A 22,144-nucleotide genomic window follows, 5' to 3' on the forward strand; every position below is an offset into this window, starting at 1 on the left:
CTCTGATTTCTATTTGGACCTATCCCCCTTTATTACTTTTGCAGATTTCTCAACCAGTTTGACAGAAAGAAGCTAGATACTATCTTTATCTTGTAGGATAAACTAAATTGAACTAACTAAAGGGTTAGTTCATCTTTGAACTTCTGTGCTTTTTTCCCCTGGAAAAACTAAGCAAAATCAATCACACCGGGTAGAGAAATTGGACTGATCATTCCAGTAAACAGTACATGTGATAGTAGCTGTAACTTTCATTTTCCAAGCAGCAGAGAGATTAAGCAAACAAAGCTGCAGCTATTCAGACTGTTTGTCTCATTAGGAAAGAGAACAGTCATTTGTTCAAAAATACATTGAACTTCTACAGCAGCAGCTGTCTGCAGTGAAACATAGGATACATTTTGCTTTTGCTCTGAAACTTGCCTATTCTGATTCATAATTTCCATGCACAGAGTGACAAAGTGCTGACAGAGGATGCAGGAAGCAGTGGGCTAATGCTGCCAGCTTCATGCTTACCACGTGCATGGCTGTGGTACCTGACCTGCTTACTGAAAAGGTTTTAGTAGTGCCAATGATAATTTGGGACTCCTTCTTCCTTATTGTAATAGCCATGATGTATGCATTTCTCATTAAGGCTGCTGGGAGCATGTGAGGAGGATGCTGACAGGAGTGACAGTTTTATTTGCCCACTGCTCAGTGCAGCATCCTTCATCCTCCCAACACAGCCCTTGTCAGGCTTTTCTGCCACAGAAGTGTGACTGAAAAGGAATCCTAAGGAATTGGTTCTCCTTGCAAACTAACCCCCCAAACCCAAAGAAGGATCTAAGGACTTAAGAAAAAAGTGAACACAGACTTCTTTTGCATTCAACCAGAAACTGTTTTCAGTTATGTAAACAACCCCACAGAACAACGGAGACTGACACTATCATGAAAGCCAGTTCAGAAGTTGAACCTCCATTAAGACCATATTTCTTCCTCGAGAAAAAAGCTGCAATTTATGAATTTTATTTTTAAGAGCAATTTCTTTTTATCATCCACTTGGGGCAGAGATTGTGACAATATTTAACTGATACCTTTTTTTTTTTACTCTTTGTGGTATCCCAGCATATTGCTCCTCTAGACAATCTCTAGACTTGTAGTTTCTTTAAAGACATTGAAGCCAGTGGTAAAACTTCCTGAAAACCAATAGAACGCCTTTCCAATATAACTGTATGTCACACCTTTGTGGATTAGACTCCTGTATGAAATACCATATTTGACTGACTTTTACAATTTGCTCACGTTTATTTTGTATTATCTGTGCAAAACAATATTGTGACAAAAATGTGGTAATGAAATTATTCTGGAAATAGATTTTCTCTTAAGATGTCAAAACTATGGGATATATGTAAACAAAGTTAACTTGCAAAAAAAAAAATCAAATACAGTAACTAGGCAGAATCAACACATGCTTTTATTTCCATTGCATATAAAATTTCATATGAAGGTATCGATGTACAGTACTATCCCATAGGCTGTAAAGAGAGGCTAAGAAACCAGTGAAAGAATAGCTATGTGCAATGTTCACACAAGTTGCCACTCTCAAGACATCCCCAAAGAAAATATTGAATTAAAACAGTAACAACAAATTGTTCAAGATTTCTGTTGTTATAGTGTCCCTTTTATACCATATAAAACAAAAGCATTCGATTTCCTTTGGGCCAGGGCTGCTAAAATCTACAGTTTGTGTCAAAAAGGAGATTTTGTTTTTCCTTGAAAAGAAATATCTCCTTTCATGAAGAAGTCACAAGTTATGAGGGCTGCGCATCACTGGAATGGAGGAGAGGTATTTACCTTACTCTGGCAAATTCAGTGATACCAGCTCTAAATAGCCTGGAGCAATGTGACAAGTCAAACAGCAAGAGATGCTCAGTCCAACCTGCAAATCTAATAGTAGTGTTATTAAAACATCTAACTGTTTACCGCTCTTCTGCAGAGCTAGTGCATTATGCTATACACACCTGTACAAAGCCTTAGCTACACCTATATAAAATAAAACTTTGGCTACTAGTAACACTAATATTGGAGTTGGAAAGCATTTCTAAGACTGAAACTGTCTTTTGTGCTACTTTATGGACTCTGCTTATACAGTGATAATTTGTGCTACTAAAGAAGAGACATTACAGACAATTGTAAAAGTGAATGAGTTATACCCTTTTAATTCTCATTATTCCATTTCCCAATATGCATTGAAATCAAATTCTTATCAGAGATGCTTTCCAAAGCTGTTTCAGTGCAACCCAGTACTGAAATGCAGCATCGTTTATTTTTTTAGGAACAAAAAACGTCTGCAATAATCCCCAATGACAGGCTGTAAAAAGATAATAAGAGAGACAATACAATTACATTACCAGAAGTCTGGAAAAGCTCGAACTTCCAGCAGGGTCAAGAATGAATGTTTATTGTAGTATCACATATATTAGCTCATAAGAGTATCCCCCATCAGTTAGCAACTAAAAATATGGTAGAAATGCCCAGCCCTAGCCCCAAGGCTACCTTACTTTCAAATGCAGCAAAACAAGAAAATATTGTTTAAAGTTAAGGCACAGCCCTGGGACCAAAGACCTGAAGCTTTTTAAATTTATATATCTTTACGTATTTTATACTTTTCGTGAATCTTCCATAAATGAGCTCTATGGTGACACTGAATATTTTACAGGAGAAAAAAAATGTACAAGGAATATGTATACACAATAATCATTCTCTCACCAAGAGTTTCCAAATACAGCAACACCACCCTGACACGGATGATGTTATAATAAGAACTGATAATTTACAATTAACATTACAGTATGTACATTACAATAAATACATGGTTGTAAACAGAGACAAACAAGACTGTATTACAGGTAAGGTCATTTGGTGAGAAAAATGCATGGCACAGAAAATAAATAATGCATTTGAAAGAACTCTCAAAGCTTTCTATAAAATCTATCTCATTCAAGTTTTTTAAACTTCTGAATGCTATTTGTTCTATTGATATTCTTTCATTATCATTTTTAATGACACAAAACAATTTAAGAATTTAAATACAGCATTACTGAGTACAGCAACTTGCAAGCTAAAGTGTACTGTTATAAACAAGGTGATTTTTCTTTTTTCCTCCCACTCATTACTCACCCACAGCATTTTCTTATGGCAAAATATTCACAACACGTAAAGCCACTCGTAAATTGTATTGTTTAAAAGCAGTGTACAATGCTAAAACACACTTTGGCAAAAGAGAAAAAAAAAAGATTGTACAGTGCATTATATCCCCAACTCTAAGAAATTATATAATTTTCTATGATTTGATTGTCCACATGTACAGGTGTATATTTCACAATACGGTCTTATGTCTATTTACTTTCAATTAGTGCAGTTACAAAACCTTCCAGGTCCTACGGGTTATTCTGGAATTTATATTGCTTTTGCATTACTGAGGTTCCAGGCACTCTAGGGGACTGAAAGGAGTTTTAGATGGATCAGGTTCAGGAAGAAATAACAAAGAAAAAAGATTTAAAAAAACCCCAAAAGCCAAAGCATGAAAGAAGCCCCATGAATTATCTTCATTCTTTTTCCTCCTTCAGCATCTTCTGTGCTAAGGCCCTGTGAGGGCTAATGGTAGAGAAAACTATGACCTGGACATAGAAGAATGCAAAATGCATTTAACAGCTGAATTATTAGTATTTTGAAAGAGGCTTTTATTCTAGATCTCTGACACCTTAAACCCCCTGTATTCATATCTGCAAATTTGCTACAAAATGAATCCAAAGGGAAAAATAATGGCTGTTACTATCATCTTTTGTTAAGAGATTATCTTGATAGCGTCATTTTAACAGAATTTTACAGTGTTGGAGTTTGCTTGCCTCCCTGTGCAACTATTTCCCATCTTCTACACTCAAAACTACGATTTTAACCAAGAGTAAAGTGTAGGAAATAAATTTTTTTCTTCTTTTATGTGAAGAAGCAACAGGACTGGAAAATGACAAATACAAACTCCTACCTCCCTTTAGCTTTCCAAGTTATGAAAGCTTTTAGTACCAATCAAACTGAAAAGCAGGATTCCCTTAGCACAAGCTGGATAAAGGTTGAAAATATTTAAGATTGAAATAATACGGCATAAACTACAACTCTGATGATGCATTGCTCATTGACTTAAAATATAAAAAGACAAGACTGGCATGGCTCTTTTTGCAACAAAGACATGACAAAATAAATATTAATTATTATTTTTATGTTTACACATCTCAGATTAGCAAATGATTTAACTAGACAGCTACCCAGATTAAGTTACTAAGTCAAAATTTGAAATATTACGCTAATGCTTTTTTCACCAGAACAAATATTCCATACATTGTAATAGCCTGTTCTGATTTAGCAGTCTGTCTTTCCCAGCTAAAAATAGTCTGAAACCCCATGTTTCAGGGGAAAAAATTTATCAGTATAGCAAGAGAGCTGCTTTTGTACTGATGACAATTCATTACTCTTTTTACAGGCTCAGGTTCTGTAAATCTTAACGTTACTGGCTGTAGTTGGTATCAACAGGACCACTTCTTGTGGTAAGACAGAACTGGCAGGATCAGGCCACTATGAGGGCAATAGCACTATGTAAGTCCACTAATACATTTGGGAAAATTGTGATGAAAAACAAATAAACAAACAAAAAAAAGCTATTATACAAAAAAATGTAACACAAAGGATATTCCTGGAACTCACTAATATATAAAATAGACTTTTACAATTCAATAATACCACAAGATTCTAAAGAGTAAAAAAACCAACAAAACCAAACCAACCAGCCAAACAAAAAAACCCAAAACAAAACAAAAAAAGAACAAAAAAACAACCAACCAAACCCCCAAACAAACAAAAACCACAAAACCAAACAACAAACAAACAAACAAAAAAACCCAAGCAAAAAAAAACCCTAGAAGTATTATCCAGTGTAGCACAGATCTATATTGAAAACTTGCAAGTTCCTCTTTGGAAAAAAAATAACCATTGGCAGACGAAAGTGGTTTTTTTAATATAATACCTTGGTACATTTAATAAAAGTAAGCTCTACAAAAGATCTCTCACATATTATACAAAATGGAGAGGTTAGTGCAACCCACTGGGTCACACTTTTTTCAGTCATGTCTCAGGAAGACTTGAAATTAGAAAATTATGCAATTTTCACAGCTCATCTTCCTGTTGGTAACAATCATGTTGTGTCCCATCATTTACATGAATTTGTTTTCCAGTAGGAACCTCAATTTGTTTTCTGTCTGTTTCCTCTCAAGATGAACATTATGCAATGCTTTGCTTGCAAAATACAATGAATTCAAAAACTATCAAAGCACATCAGCATTTGGTTGGCAGGTGGTACTCCTCTGAAAATATTTGCTTTATTTAACTGAATCTGCCAAATGCAGAGCTTATTAAAATGTAGTTTATGGATGTTCTCCCCCCTGCTTTCTGATGCCATTGAGGTGAAAATTCTGGTTACAATATTCCTGAGTGCCAAACTGAGTCATCAATGTCAGTTTTGATCAACAATTGTCCTGGCAGATGACAGCAAGTTGTGACCATGGTTGTAGTATATGACACACACTTTGGAAACCATTACCTAAATTAAAAAAAAAAAATATCCAAAACAAAACAAAAAAACTCAGAGAGAAAGAGGAAAAGAAAGGGAGAGAGTATAAGAGAGAAAGAGACTGCATTTTCATTGTTACGTGTCAGGAGAATGATCTTCGACCATACAGGGTTCTGTTTGGTTCTCCTCCTCTTCTACTTCTTCCCCTACTTGCTCATCAAGAGGAATTTCAGTGGATTCTGAATCCTGGGTGCAAAGAGTCTTGGAGTCACTGAAGCTGGTGTCTTCTTCTACTTGACTTCCACTGTCCTTTTCAGTGTCTGACTCACCATCTTCCTCCAGTGTTAGTTCAAACTGGAATTTTTCAGTTTGACCCTGCCTTCCCTCTTCCTGGTCATCAGGTGCAGGAGAGGGACTTCGAGGGATTGTGCTCTGGTACCATTCTCGATTGTCCTCCAGTGTATCTAGGATATCCTGGGCATCTGGGTGAACAAGATCTGCCCACGTCTCCCACAAAGGATGAACAATGTAGTCTATAAAACCCACCTGTTTCAAATAATAAAAAATTATAATTATTCATAAATAATTATGCTTATAAGTCATGCGAAGTATGAGAAATAGAATGCTATTAAGAGACACCATATGCATCACCCTTAAAGTTGGCTGACAGGAAACCATACCAGTTTATGTAGTAAATAAAGTCTTTTACATTTCAAAAGTCTCATTCAGGATATTGGATAAGAGCTTGGAAAGGATTTGTTTTCAAGTGAACTGTTCAATCCAAATAACTGTACTGCATCTAGTCAGCCAAACAGCTGCTTTATACATAATTCCCATCTTGAAGGAAACCCTAATGAGCAGCTGTACAATAATCTCTTTTGATGCGTATGCTGCACTGCAAGTCATGACACTGATGGAATCCCTTCAGCAAAAACAGAGATGCACTATGTTTTCACAGTAAAAATCTCAGTTCCCCGCACTTACTACTCAGGAGCTGAATTAACTCAGTAGAAAAAAGGAAATAGTGCATTCAGAAATTATTCAAAACATGGCTGTGTACCATCCTTTTCTGTCAAAATGTTTATGTGCCTACTCAAATCAATTACCTGTGATTTTTCTACAGATGCATTGTGCTTATCACACATGGGACTTATCTCCATTCCCCTCTCTCTTTCCCGATCTCCCTGACGGAAAAATTCCTCCATTATTCTGTCTGTCCATTGGCGGTAGAGATGGAGCGGCTTGGTTGGATTGCTAAGATCTGCACAGTGCACCATATTCTGAAGAACCTAAAATAGATTGAATACATTGTGGTGTTATTACACTGCAGAACAGCAGCTCCCTTTCCATCTACACTTCTGGTGACTTTGAAACCACCTTGAAAATGTAGTAAAAGATTTATTCTAAACAGCAAAACCTTATGTGCTTGGGTGTTTTCCACAATTGCAGTAATAGCCATGAATTACCTTGCTTCTGCTGCTTCTGCCTGTATAAAGGCCAAGATGTCTTTCTGAGAAAGACAATCACATGCTGATAATTTGAAGGGAAGGCCAAAATCTCATTTAGTCCAGAACCACTCTAGCACTTCATTATTCTCTGAGAGAGTCACTCAGACCATGTCATAGTTAGGAAACAGAGGGAAGTAGTGAGTCATGGTGTGAGAGCACATAGCTTATCTAATTCATGCTGGAGAATGGGGAAACCAGTGTTATTAAGTATGTAAATTAATACAAATGACCAATTGCAGATGAATTTTCTTACCTGAATCCTGTCTGAATAGTTATCAAGAAGCAGAACACCAGAACTGGTCACTTTTTTAGTTTCAACCATAGTTTTTAGATCGGCCAGTAGATTCATATGCTTAGACATATCTGTTGCAAGGACCTTGAAAATAACAAACAAAAAATGAACACTGTGTAAATTATTCTACTGTGTTTTTTGTTGGTTTTTTTTTTTTTCTAAAAAAACCCCACCTTTGAATATTTAAACAAACAGTTTTTGGAGGAACCCATAACTTCTGTGTCTGAATACAAGCTAAAAGGCTGAGCCATGTAAGTCACTAGTGTCTATAATAGTAAGTTTTCCTTTTAATTATTTTAAGAGTATGATAAAATGATTGTTCAGAATTGTTCAAAATGATCTGGTCAGCCTAGATTCACCATCAATTCAGTATCAAATTTCTTATTGTGATGGTGGAATGACATACATGTCAGTACAAAACCAGACTGAAACAGAATTGTATACCTTCTAAAAATATTATTCGATGATTACTGAAACTTAAAGGAACCCACTATTCATGTTTGGATATCACATGATAAAAATTCAAACTTTTACTTCATTGTTTACATGCTTAATTTATCATAATATGCTTCTGCACTTTATTATTCAATTTACTAGCTCTATGGAAGATGGAATCTCAAGCAGAACTCACAATATCAATGACCATTTTCCTCAATGACTGCCTTTGTTTTTTGGTCAAATTCTGGAAAATGTCACAATTTTCTTCTTGCAGCAGCTTGAAACCCACAGCTAAGTGATGATTCTCCAGTACTGATGAGTCATTGTACATCAACGCAAGTTCAGAATCTGCAATAACAATTGCCGGCCAGAACGTTACCAAAGCCTATGCTTCTACAAAATCCCTTAAGATTTTTTTTTAAATTCATTTTCATTCATAGTAAGATTTACAGATAATCTTTTAGAAATAGCCTTCCTGTAGTTCACACTGTATCAAAAGTTACAGATTAATGACTGAACATCTTAACAGGTCGAGGCAAAGCACATTGAGAAAAACAAAGAAAATGCTTTGCAGTGATGCATGTACATGTGCCTTGAGTTGCAAGCTAGAAAAAAACCCCAAGAAAGTAATTTTCAGAATACCTTTTCATATCTGCATGTGGTCACTTGGAAAATATTACATGCATGATATATGCATAACCACACCTCAACTAAAACACACTCTGATGCATTCTCATGCCTCCATCCAACACGACAACTAAAATTCTATTGTTAGTCAAGTTTCAGCTTTCCAGCACTCAGACCTGGAAATACACAGCTGAGGCTTTGTTGCTGGTCTGCTGCAGCTAGCACACATCTTGGTTTTCAAATAATTTCTTTCTGCAGTTAGCTAAGACACTCAGATGCCTACCAAACTAGGCCTACAGTCATTAGTCCATGACAACTGGGTATGTTGAGAGGAGGTTCGTTAGGATGGTAACAGCTATGCTTCTGGTCTTGTAACATCATGTGGCTGGAAAATCCATGCAGTGGCCTTGCCTGCAGCCTCATACTCGAGGCATGGTCAGTGCCTGATGCTGGTTGTAATGCTGCCTTTGCCAACAGAAGTATTGTTAACTCTGTCACCCCATACGGCTGTGAGAATAATGTACAGCTGCACAGCCATGCCTGTGCTAAGGCACACAGATAAAGTCTACATTTGTCTGCTCAGATCTGCTGAACAGACAGCTCTGACAAAAGCAGTTACTGCACAGCTTTAGCTTCTACCCAGGAATACCATGCAGTCAGCTTGCATATGCTTTAAGACTTGTAAATAAATGTGTCATAAAAATCCCTAATACTTTTTATGCAATCATACTTGTCATGTGCAATATTAACTTAATATTAACTATTTATTACAGCTGTTCTATCCTAAGTCTAACCACACATCAGTCTATTCTACTTTTTTCCTCTTTATTTCTTTTAAGACAGCTATGTTTTAAAATGTCTCTGGCTCAATGGGAGGCCTCTAAAAGCTCTGGATCTTCAGATTTCACTGATCTCATTATCTATTCTCTTGCTATCTTCCTCTCCTGTCTTGAATAAATCGATCTGTTGAATCAGGAAACTCTTCCTCTATCTTTCCTTATCCCAATGGCAGCAAAACTATAACAGCAGAAGTAGAAAGAAAGCAAGTTTGTAAAATGATCTCTCATCTTTCACACAACACATACAAAGCTTGCCTACTTATTTTTGTTACAAAGGTGACTTTCCTTTCAAAGCCTTCTGATGAACCACAACTGCAAAACACTAGACATTGTCAAAATACTTTGGATGTGCTGGAGCTACACACAGAGCTCAAATGTACTCAGCTTTGAAACAGATGTGAAAATGAAAGAAAGTTCCCCCTTGGTAACCTCTGTAACACATTATAAACTTCAAGAATATTTTTCTGGAAAGACAGAGTTACAGTCATCAAATAAGCATCTCTGCTGATGCTAATGCAATTCATTTTTTTTTTATTCTTTAACAGCATTCAAGAGGGTCAGTTTCGTTGACAATTCTGTAACAGACTTTAAATAGGAAAATAACATGCAGAAAAATCATGATACTAATTATAAAGAATAAGCCAAAAATATGGCAAATATGTACATATTTTAAATAAGTCTATTATGGGGTTTTTTTAAATGTATTCTTATACTTCTTAGTGAAATCTTAATACATTTTAAGGTTCACTGGAAAAAAACCCTAGAGGTTAGGAAAATTTTGGATTTGAGAGACCTACATTAGATGGTCTTTTTCTGTCTCTGTCTCTACAGTTTATTCCCTGTACACAGAAAAATTTAAAAGGGACAAAATCCCTTTGTTTCTTCCAGCTTGGCAACAGCTGTTCCAATTAATTAGGTTAGCTGACTGACAAAGGAGCCTCCTATATCAAAACCTGAACTGAGAAAAACAAGATATTTCTTCTAAGTATCAGCATCAGAATGACTATCTTAGCTGAATTTTAACCGTCTGCCTGAGAGTGAAAGCCTTATGTACCACCACTCTCCCTTCAACTAGCCAGTCATCCCACTTAAACCTGAACAACTCTGTTATTTCCTCATAAAACCTCAGAGACACTAATATATCCTGATACTCAATATCAGATTAAGCAAGCAAAGAAAAACTTTACTTACATATGCCCACTCTTAAAAATTCAGGTATTATACGCTGTTTTGTGCCGAAAGTTTGATTCACTCTCTGCCTATCCTATACTGCTGAACTGTACTAGTTACCAATAAAGCACCAAAAAAAAAAAAAAAAAAAATCAAGAGTCAATCTCAATCCTCCTCCATGCAGATGAGTCATCAAATTCGATTTCATTATAGGGTGGCCCTCAGGTCATTAATACAAACAAAACTGGTTGAAGACTAAACTGGAATGAACATCTTTGAATATACAGCAGCAATGAGCCAGAGGAGGAGCTCCCTTCTTAAAACTCTACTGCTGATTTGGGGTCATTCTATTTTAGCACCAGTGCAATATATATATATACACCCATGTACAAAATATCTATAGATGTGCAACCAAATGGGTAAAAGACACAACCCTAGGTATGTTTCCATTTCTGTTGCTTTTTCTTCTTCTATGTTTGGACTGTTATCATTATTTCAACTCTAAACTTCTGGGTCAGTTATCATAAAAGAAGTCAGACAGCAGAAGAAATAACAGCATGATGTACTGACCTATGAAGTACTACACACTGATGATAGTGACATATGCCAATGAAATCAAAGCAGGTTACACTGGGGCAACAAGTTGTTCAGTAAATGTGTCACAATCAGGTTCAATGAAGCTAACAGTGTCTTTCAGTAAAAGACTAAAAAGTGGAGAGAGGTTCAACAATGCTGCAGACAACAGCCTTGAGAAATGCAGAACAAGTACACTGGGTTTCAAATTTGTAGATTACATTAGGGTCAAAAAAAGAACAAACAGATTTGCCAGAGTCTTCAGGAACAGGCTGAGAAAATTCAGTCCACTATGCATGAGAGGTGAAAATCCAAGTACAGCATCCAAGCAGAGAGAGAGATATAGGCCTGACAGTTAGTTTGCAAAAAAGAAACTTGTTTGCTGAATTTCTATCATCAGTCATATGATATGCTTCCAATAAAAACAAGTAAACTATTATCTTCCTTTTTAATTTTTTTTATTTAATCTTCCTTCATTTTTCTCCTACAAGTTTATTCATTTAATGTAAATCAGCTATTTTCTGGGAGAGACCACAACCAATAAATTGAAAGAATGCCAGGTTTATAGTTCTTAGTAAGTCTTGCTAGAGGGTACTACGTAAAGTATTTCTAAAGTTACAAGAAATGCAAAATAACATCCAGTTTAAAATACAAATACCTGTCTATTTACTGAGAAAAGTTACAGATAGAAGCAAACAAGGAACGAACTGTGTATTTTTCAGGTGCTATGTGCAGATCTTGCAGCAAATTTTTGAAAAAACCACTGAACATCAGACTTACTTGTGTTGATAAGAAACTGGTTTGAAACCCCAGGATGATCTACATCATGTATGGCACTGGCAAAAATTGCTGCAAGAATTTCCAAATCAGTGAACACTGCCTAGAAAATCACGAAACAGAAATGACAATCACTAATCAGTGAGAAAGGGTTTTCAATAAGAAGGACCCTACTTTGAATCTACATCAGAACAAGCAAAAAAAATCTGAAATACATACAACCTCTAGAGACTTTATACATACGCTATCACAACCTTTTGTAAAATCATCAAATATGTACAATCTCATAAATATTTTGAGTTTCACCAAAGTAAAGTGATCTGTGTTTCATTCTGAAAGCATCACTAAATTCTGTCACAACTGAAGTATTTCCAGCTTCAGTCTGTAAATAAATCCACTTTTATTAGACAATTAAGGACAGTTTTCTAACTTACAGAACAAATTGAAGTTAAATATTTCAGCTTGACTCCTATGTATTGTCCTGTACTTGAAACATGCACATCTCCTACATGATGCTAAAGAAAATTGTGACAGCCTACAAGACATCTTACTTAACAGTTAGTGATTTTTCCATTTGCATGAGATTATTAGGAAGATAGGAAGAGAGCACTGAAATGGACTTGGAATGTCAGTGAGCCCAGTCTCCTGTTGTCAGAAGCACCCACATGATATAACTGCTTTCATAAATGATCAAGAACAGCTCAGGAGTGTGTAGAGCAGCAGTGGCACTGGGCAGACATTGCCATTTTACCAGCTAAAGCTCTGCTGAAAAAAAGGCCATGAGGAAAAAAACCTGATGTAGAAAAAAACACCAAAAATGTTACTAATGACTAGTCCAGCTGTTTGGTGAAGCCAGTGGTGTTTTAAGAACATTATCTATCTTTCTTCTCATGAGCAAGAAAATTCCCAAGTCTCTGAGGATCAAAACCTTCCAACAGTCTTAATGTCCATTTAGAACCCTCTTTTTAAGAAGAAAGTAGATGTATCAGTAACATGAAAGACTGGTCATTATGAAAACCAGACAAAACACAGACCTTCTAGAAAATGAAGGCAAATCTTTTTGAATTACTAAAATCTCAACAGCTTGCTTTACCTGCCTTTTCTCAACAGTATACTGGAACATATCGATGTTTGCTATAGTAAGATCTGAACTGTACTTAAAAAAGGGAAAATCTCCCTTCTGTCCTACTTCAGAGATTTAAGAACTTTCAACAAGAGAATTACTATGAGAAGAACATATGATTTTTTTATAAACAACTTAAAAATATTTAAGGAAAGAAAAAAAAGAGATAGTCTAGTGAAAATTTAGTACATGTTCCAATCTGCCTTAGAAACAAATAAAAAATTAGTCTTTTAGGACCAGAATAAATACACAAAAGTAAAAAATACCCTGAAAAATATACAAAAAAACCCCAAAAGGCCCTACTGAGGAAACCCTATTTTATCACTATCTTTCCTAAGCAATTCCACTCACTGTGGTTAGTGAGAATCCCACATGGGCAATAACGATAGAACAGGATGCAGTATTAATAATGTGATGGTGGAAACAAGATATGCATTGTGTTACAATGAAAAAGGTTATGACAGCACAAATCTGCATGATTTAAAAGAAAAATATGTGATTTTTTTGACCAATATTTACATGTAAATAAACTTTGATCCTCACAAAGTATTTTTTTAAAAAAAAAGATACTCATGAAAGAAATGTTAAGATTTCTTTTAAAAATATGGCCAAAACTAAGATTTAGTTTAGAAGACTCTCAGCATGTCCTCTTCTCTCATGACTACCACTTTTCCTCCTCAGTGTAGTTTACCTCTAACGCTGGGGTTGATAGTAGCACATGGGTTGACTGAACAACATCTGCAGCATGTATGTTATTGTGATATGCCACATCTGCATGGTAATGGTCTTCAAGGGTCATCAAGTAAGTTATTAAAGTATCTACTGGAATCTTAAAAGTTTTTAACAAGTCCCGTTCCTTTAAAAGCAAAAGAAAAACAATTAGATTACAAAGCACAGAAAAATCTCCAAGACAAGCAAAAACCCTCATGGCTGCTCCTACTTGCCTGAAAAATAGTGTGCATGATGACAGTCAAAGGTCTGTTTCCAGATAACTCTGCTACTCTGAAAACCTGAAGGCCCCACTTGTTCACATCTTCTAGTTCCTAGAGTAGAATCAAGCAATAAACAGGTCAAAACCTAACACACAAATTCCAGCAATTTTTAACTGAAACAACTGCAAACAGTATTCATGAAGATTCAAACCTTCCACTGAGAAAGTTACATGCTAAACTTTGGAATGGCTAAACTCTGGTGCTGCTACTAATCTTGAAACTGGAATTTGTATCTAGCAACTTCTCAGATTTTAATTCCCTAAGTAGGAAAGAGTGCCTTTTAAGTGGATTGCTCCAGAGCAAAACATACTACAGTATCTTGAATGAGTTTAACTAACACACTTCGCTATCTCATTGCCCACTGACAACAAAGTTCAGTGAGGAGAAAACCTCCAGAGACGCCACAATTCTGCTGCTCTCTCCTCAGAAACACTCTTCAAATAAGATTCCTGAAAATGTAAGGATAGGCGTATTTTAAAATGCAAAACTCAATAAAAAATGCCTTCATACCAATTTTCTATTATTGCCAAGTAGTTAGCTGCTCATGAAAAAACATAATAGGAAATTTCACTAAAAAAAAAACAAAACACTAAGGAGGTACATAAAATGATACAACTAAAAATAGGAAGGATAGCTCTAGTGCTATATACCAGTTGTGCATATTTAAAAATTAGGGCTGTTATATATTTTCATTCCTGTGACAGCACATGGTATATTTGCTTTTCATTTTTCAGATACTACTTACAAAAAAGCAGCTTTATTAATGCATACACAAATGCTAATTTACATTCCATCTCCAGATGAAATCCTGTTCATGCTGAAATTAACCCTTATGGCTTGATTCTAATTTTACTTGCTATTCTTCCACTTCAGCAAATTTGGATTATTTCAAGTGAGACCAGCACTTGGTGCTACAGCTTGAAATCAATGTTTATAAGCAGAGGATGGAATAAGACTGACAAGTCCATGCTCTCCTTTAATTCAATGGTTTAGATTCAAGAATTTACATATTCTCTACCTTGGCAAGGACATCTTCTTGGTCTGTTTTAACTCCAAATCTGGGAATACTGGAATTAGTTAGGCTAGAGCTGTGCATGAGTTTTTTGACTCCACTGATCTGGGACATCGGCCTCTTCTTTTTCTCTTTCTCTTTCTGTGTTGGAGAAGGGATTTCAACTTCATGTTGTTTGTCTTCAAAAGAATTAATAAAAAGATAATTATTAAAAGAATTACAATTATTATAAAATTCACTGCTGAGTTGCATTGTATGGATATTGTAACTCTTTACAAAACCTTTTTAATGTTAGAAGATTTTGCAACAGATACTTTATATCAAGAGTGGTGAAAACATGAAAAGATAAACATAGACCTATACTTCATTAGAAGCAGATCTCTATTACTCAAATTGCCTTATTATTTCTGGACTGGCTTTAAAAGCAACTTGTCTCTGTCTGATTACAACTTCTCCCACACCCCTTGTGCTGTAAAAAGGGTCAATCTTTTAGTTTTAAAAGTGTTATACTCAACAGGAATCAATTTTGCAAGAAAATTTAATTTTTTTTTTCTTTTCCAGGAAAAATACTCTCTGAAATTGTATTTCAAAAACAATCCAACCAGTGTCTTCATGCAAATCTCTAAAAACTTTTTCAGGATTCAAAGGATCTAATAGTTGGGGACTGGTCCTGTCTACTAAGGACCACAGGACTTAATAACTTGGAAAGCCTTTTGTCAGCCACATCTATTGCACTTTGTAGAGGCAGTTCATGTCAGCAACACAGTGTGTTTCTGTACCTCCAAACCAGAGTCAATAACGACAACAAAACAAAAGCTTTGCTAAAACCCTGATTTTTTTGGTGGGCTTTTGCCTCTATAGCAGTATCAGTAGCATCTCTTCATATAACTCATCAACATATGTGCCAGCAAAACTTTAGACGAGGATTAAACTGAGAGTAAAGTATATTTAGGCAACTGCAAGATGATTGCTGTAGAAAAAGTATGGGGTCGTGGAGCATTGAAGACATCTGTGGTCCCTGAGAAAACCCAAGTTAGTTCAACAAAGCACTCTCTTGCCAAAACAGTTAGGAACTTCCATTATTTTTTGTTCCTTTTATTCATACTGTATTTCAATGTAGACTTTTAATTATTCCCTTTAAATTATCTCTTCTTTGCTGAAATGTACCTCCACCTATTCTAGCCCTTAAGGAACATACCAGTAAAACCAAGAAAATCCAGAAAAGATGTTTTTAACACAGGAGGTGAGCCAAAACAAATTTAAAAAAACCTTAAATTTTAAAAATGAAAATAAGAAAATTTGGGCTTTTTAAAATACGTCTGTTTTTTTTTTTCCTGCAATATTCATTTTCACTATAGAGTTTGAAACCAGATGAGGTCAGCAAGTCCATTTCTGGTTACCAGCTTGTTAAGTGTTTTCTTCTTCACTTTTCTTCCTCTTTTTTTTTAATTACCCTTTAGCAGCCACATTTAATAGACATCTCACAGAAATGTCACCAAGTTTTAGCTTGCAGCTCCAAGTTACCTGATTGCCCCGATTCTTCACCGTTCTCCTCATATGGAGAAAAGGGGAGGTGGAGCACTGCAGCCTTTGTCTGGTGCAAACTAACAACAGATGAGGAGCAGTGACTCGTGTTTGTGCTTTGATGTTTATGGTTTTGGTCATATGCACAAAGTTTAGACCCATCTAAGAAAGGTTCGTAAGCTGAGCTGTCAGACTAACTCAAGTGGAAGGAAGTGTCTGTCTGAATGACTTCAGATCTCCAGAGAAATTAGACAGGACTTTTGCTTTTGTAACTGTGAGCACATGGGGCTGTGCCCATCTGAACATCCAGAGAAGACAGTTTGCCATTTTGACCCTGTTTGTGATATGCTCAATGACAGGTTCTCAAACATTTTCCATTCACAGAAAACAGGTTAATGATGCTGCAAAAGAAAAACCTCACATATTATTATAAGCAATGTAGGAGCCTTAATTCTTACACATAGAATGTATTTGTTGCCATTATAAATAGCTTCACACGTCATATAGCCCTATGGGAAACAGACTTTTTTTTTTTTTTTTAAAGTATAAGAAGAACAGAAAACACTGTTTTCTCATGACACGTTCCTAACTTACAAATGTGAGAAAGTCTGTAGATGTTCAGGAAATAGATTATATATTAAAAAAATTAAATTAGACAATAACTAATAAGTAGAGTTACTAGTCTGTATTTAATGCATCTAATAACTAGAATGATTAAATTTTTCTATGGAGAGAATGTTTTTCCTCTTCACATAGTTGCTCACAACCTATAAACTTAGACTACATATTCTGAAAATACTCTATTTAAGCAATACACCTGTAAATGAGGTGTTTCGACCACTACTCTTAGGTCTACAATTTTAAGTATCCAAGTTTTTCATGAAGATGCAAAACAGTACCCATGGCTCAGTAACTTAGAAGTGATTGCCTTTCCAGCCCTCTTGCTGCTCACGAGCTCATGCGAAAGGCTGCCAGATGCATTTCCTTACCCTGTCAAAGTAAGTCTTAAGTTTTCAAGTAAAAGCAAGCAGAAGCTGGCATCTCAGTCTTTTCAACCTAAGTGGGTCATCCTCTCAGGCAACTGTACAATGTGACTTTCAGGTCTTCTGAAGCTGGGCAGTATTGCCTCTTCTCCATGACAAAGGCTCATCCCCTTCTCACTATCTGTAACCCTGCTGTGCCGCAGCTCTCGGCCACTCCTGCAACTGTAGGCCAACTGAACAGACACTAAGCAATTAATTTAGGACATGGTGAGAGGATAAAATGTACTTTAAAAAACTCTGCTTCTTAAAAAAAAAAAAAAAACACATGAAAAGCATCAGCTATTGTATCTCACACAGAACAAGATGGATCTTAACATATAGGACTGGCACTTTGTAAAGGACTTGTTATCCTAATTGAGATATATTCAGCTGTGCCTCTCCTTATATGCACAGCCTTTATGAATAAATGGTATTTTGCTCACAGCATGTTTGAGATTGGTGTAGTATCTTTATCTTCATATCGAAAATCAACACTATGGAATGAAGTTTTATTGATTTTCATGAATTTTAGGAAAGAAAAAAAAAAACCATAGAGGAGGAACCACACTCTGTACTATTGCGCTGGGCTTTTGTTAATGCTCACATCTCACCAGATCAGGCTCTTCAGCTGCACAAATTTTCCTGGCAAAAGTTTGTTTAGATGCTGACTTAGTTATTCATCTACCCACACACGTGCAGGCAGGGAATACCAAAGTATCTTAACTGCATGCTATGAGGTTTTGTGAGGTTATTTGTTCTTGCATGCTTCTAGCACACTGAAACCTCTGCTGCAATTCCTGTAAGGAAAATATAGGGGAAGACTTCTTTTTAACATATAATTAGTTCACTATGTAATACTTTCTTAATACAGTAGCAATGTAGTAGTTGTAATGTTACAGGAAAATATATATATATGAATATTTATCTGTAATTACATAGACAGGGAAATTACATACACACACTAACTGAGCTGTGAGGAAATGGATCTAAACTGATTTCTCTGCACAAACACTGAACAATGAGATGCTAAATGCAGAGTTTCTGAAAGCAGAAATTAATATGGAAGGCCACTTGCTTTTAAGCTCTAAAACAGCCTGGAGAGATATAAAAAACATCCACAAGGCAAAAAAGTTAACTCTTCATAGTCTTACCTAAGAATGTGTTTGATATATATTCTGAGACCTGATTGCCTGACCTGCTCATTTCAGATAGGTGGGTTAGCTCCCGGTTGAGCATTCTTTTAAACTGGAAAACAAAACAAAAAAAAGCATAAAGTCAGTGATTAAGATGTAGGTTAGGACAAGAAAATGCAATCAATTTATAACTGGGGAAAGGACATGATGTTATGAATATATACTACAGTAAGATAACTCTGAAGGTAGAAATCCATGTAACGTCGCTATACCTTCCAACTTATTCATGGGTTGGACAACATCAGTCATCATTCTGAACCTCCTAAAATACACCACAGGGATTCAATGTCCTACTAGTAACTGAAAACTCTAAGACATATGTATACACACAAATAATGTTATTGTCTTTCCAATTTTTTTATTTTCATTTCAAAACTAAATACAAAGGTATTTATGTAGGACCTGTTCGCTACCAGCTTTCTCATCATATTTGTAAATTAATCTATTTTTGCATTTTTTTGCAATTCATGTGGTAATATTTCAGTTTTATCTTACCTCTCCTCATTAATCTACTCAAATGTATTTGACAGCATTGCTCAAAACAACCAAAATATCATACTGATTTCCTACAAGCCAATATGAATAGATATAGGTTATGTTGTCTCTGACCTAAAATTATTATACCTGATCACCCTAATGATTTGATTTCAGAAAACTGTATTCATCTCTATGAAACAATGGCGTAGAAAACACCCACCTGTGGAAACACCTTCCCCTTCCCTCTAAGTTAGCAATTCACTCTAGGCACTTCATAGGGTAGAAGTGGACACTAATATTCCAGGAAATGTATAATTGATTAAGTACTCATCACTGAGCCTCTCTTGATTCCTTTTAGACTCCAGGGTGAAATGATATACTGTGTCATTATGCTTGACAGCTTAATAGCATAATACAGCTCTTGCTATCTTAGATGCATTTTCACTGACTATAGCTCTGTGCTGATATAGCCAACAAAGAGAACTCAGCAATACTATTAAAAATTGCAACAACTCTTGCCAGTGCAAATTAGCATGCATCTGTCACTGCTAAATTTTGCCTCCGATTGTGCCACCCTTTCATTTTGTTGTTAGATTTCTTGGTCATCTTTTTTCTTAACAAAGCCAAATGACTTGTGCCATTTTCGGAATAATCTTTCACCTTGTTCAGCCAGTTATGAATATTTATTACATCAAGCAATAACTATCCTTAGTATACATACCTTAAAACATTCATCTCTGTTGAAAACTGGTAATTTATAATTTATTCTTCTTCAAAGCAGATAAACCACTGGAGTAAACATCAACCACTGCCTTTCCATTCTACTGGAATTATCAAAGCCCTCTCTTCAAAGAGGCCTTGCATAGTGAAAGGTGTTATTTTCTTCAAAATATCTTTGTAAGTCACCAATTACTGTATTGCTCACACTGTATGAAATAAAAATTACCTTTAATATAACACTCTAACCATTAGCCACTGCATTTTCCTGCCATCTTGACATGCCATCAGCTCAGGAAGTTCCAGAGCCACAAAGACTGAATCCTACTTTAGTCACAAGCCAAAGGCTCAGCTTTGATCTCAGATACAGTTGTGTGCTAGCAAGTGCTCAACACATGTCTGAAAATTAGGACCATACTGCAAATACAGCTACACACACTGTGAGCTACAGACCTATTCTGGACAAAAACAGTGTCAGCCTCTTTAGCAATGTTTAATGTTTGTCACCAATGTCAAAAGTTGAAAAAAGAAGCCAAGTTTGCCAAGCAGTAAAATGACTGGTCCAAAAATCCTAAGACCATATTTAAAAGTCTATCTTTAAACTTTCCCCAATTCCCAAATCTTCATTTGCAAAGCCGAGCCATGATGATCTTTAAACTTTTAACACACTGAAGTCATGCTTGCACACTTTATCTTCTGTTCTCATAAAGGTGAGAAATGGAATTGAGGCAAAACCTGAAGATCTCATGGATTAGCTTGTCTCCAAATGGTATTCAGAAACTGCAGCTTCAGTATTTCTTGTACAGATGTCCACAGCAACTGGAAGGTACGTAACAGTCTTTTCTAATGCTGTGTTCCCCATTAGTTTGACACAAACCCTCATCTTCCCACCTTCCATGACCCCACAAGTCAGTAGAACATAAAAGCTCAACCATTTGCATGAGAACTGCAGAACAGTCTATGTTACTGCTGAACACGGGTGTACAGTAAAATAAGTCCCTCAGCTTCTGCAAGGCCCTCCTGCTAAGAGCAAATTCAATTGGAGAAGCCTTTGGCTTTGAAGAGCTGTAGCTGCGTGATTTCCTCATAGTCTTTCATATATTACTGACACCACAGCAAAAAAACTTTGACATTTTTTTGCAATCTTCTGGACTAAGCAAAAGTTTAGAGAACTGTTCTGATTTTCTCATTATATGACAAAGCCTTACAACCCTCATCACCACTGGATCAGAAAAAGTTGAAGACCATATGCAGACCACAGTTCCTGATGCAGAACAACAACGGGTCTTTGAGAACATAACAAAACCAGAAAACCAAACCAAAACCATAAGAGATAAACAGTGATCAAGATATTCAGGCATTTTTATTCGTTATACCCTGTTTCAGTATATCTGTATGCTACTTAATCCTCTGATTAATAACTTGCCTTTTAGGAAAAAAAAAAATGCTCTTCCTAAGAAAAAAACACCCAAAACCAAATCTCCCACTTTTTCCTGATTTTACCTATTTCTCAAAGATTTCATTGGGCCCAAGTGCACCCATACATAGTTGCTCCTTCAACAATCCACATATTTATACAGCCCTGCACAATTACTTTATAATAAAATTCTGCCTCTGACATGGTTCCCACAAGATCCTATTGCCAGTCAGAGAAGTTTGTTACATCCATGAGCCAACACTTTTTCAGTCATCCAGCAGACACCTCTAGGTGCTTGAAAAAAGCACTTCATACTCATAATTTGTCTTCCTGGAAACAACACTTTGTATGTTATTCAAAACAATTCAAACAAGACATGAAACCATCTTGTCCCTAATAGTAGTAAATCTTAAGGATAATATCTTAAATAAGAATTTTAAATATCTGAATGCCATATACTTTCCCAGTTGATGAAAATAAATCAGAGTGATCAAAGCTCTTGTTATGAATAAACATTTACACCATGCACTTCAATTATAATATTGTCAGCTCAGCATGGGGAGGAAGCAGAGGTTTTTGACTGATCTATGCATATATTGTATTCTTCCTCAGACAGAGAGATTTTCCCACATTAAGACTAGGCATTGTTAGATTGGAAAAATGACATCCTTTTGGAATACCCCACTCCTTGACTATAGTCTTACTAATTCCCCCTAGAAATGGAGATATGCAGATATAAAACGTGCATTAATATACAGTTCTGCACTGCTGAATACTGATATCACAGCAACAAAGCCATAAAAAATTGTCTAAAAATATCCTAAAAATATTCTCTTAAGCAGAATTTGTA

General features: G+C 35.8%; 1 protein-coding gene across 6 annotated transcripts in view; it reads right to left on the reverse strand.

Annotated features, from left to right (window-relative positions):
* Window positions 1–1,425: 1,425 nt before the first annotated feature.
* LOC116780155 (cAMP-specific 3',5'-cyclic phosphodiesterase 4D) overlaps window positions 1,426–22,144 on the reverse strand; it is a 394,135-nt gene continuing 373,416 nt past the window's right edge. For all 6 annotated transcript variants that reach the window (XM_032674704.1, XM_032674705.1, XM_032674708.1 and 3 more), the window contains 9 exons: window positions 18,642–18,735; window positions 14,951–15,123; window positions 13,885–13,983; window positions 13,632–13,796; window positions 11,821–11,920; window positions 8,025–8,179; window positions 7,355–7,477; window positions 6,700–6,882; window positions 1,426–6,139 (listed from right to left, as the gene is read on the reverse strand). In XM_032674704.1, the coding sequence (XP_032530595.1) occupies window positions 5,729–6,139; window positions 6,700–6,882; window positions 7,355–7,477; window positions 8,025–8,179; window positions 11,821–11,920; window positions 13,632–13,796; window positions 13,885–13,983; window positions 14,951–15,123; window positions 18,642–18,735 (1,503 nt within the window). In that variant the 3' untranslated portion in view covers window positions 1,426–5,728. The remainder of the gene's footprint in view (window positions 6,140–6,699; window positions 6,883–7,354; window positions 7,478–8,024; window positions 8,180–11,820; window positions 11,921–13,631; window positions 13,797–13,884; window positions 13,984–14,950; window positions 15,124–18,641; window positions 18,736–22,144) is intronic.

This window comes from Chiroxiphia lanceolata, chromosome Z (assembly GCF_009829145.1).
Source record: "Chiroxiphia lanceolata isolate bChiLan1 chromosome Z, bChiLan1.pri, whole genome shotgun sequence".
NCBI lineage: Eukaryota > Metazoa > Chordata > Aves > Passeriformes > Pipridae > Chiroxiphia > Chiroxiphia lanceolata.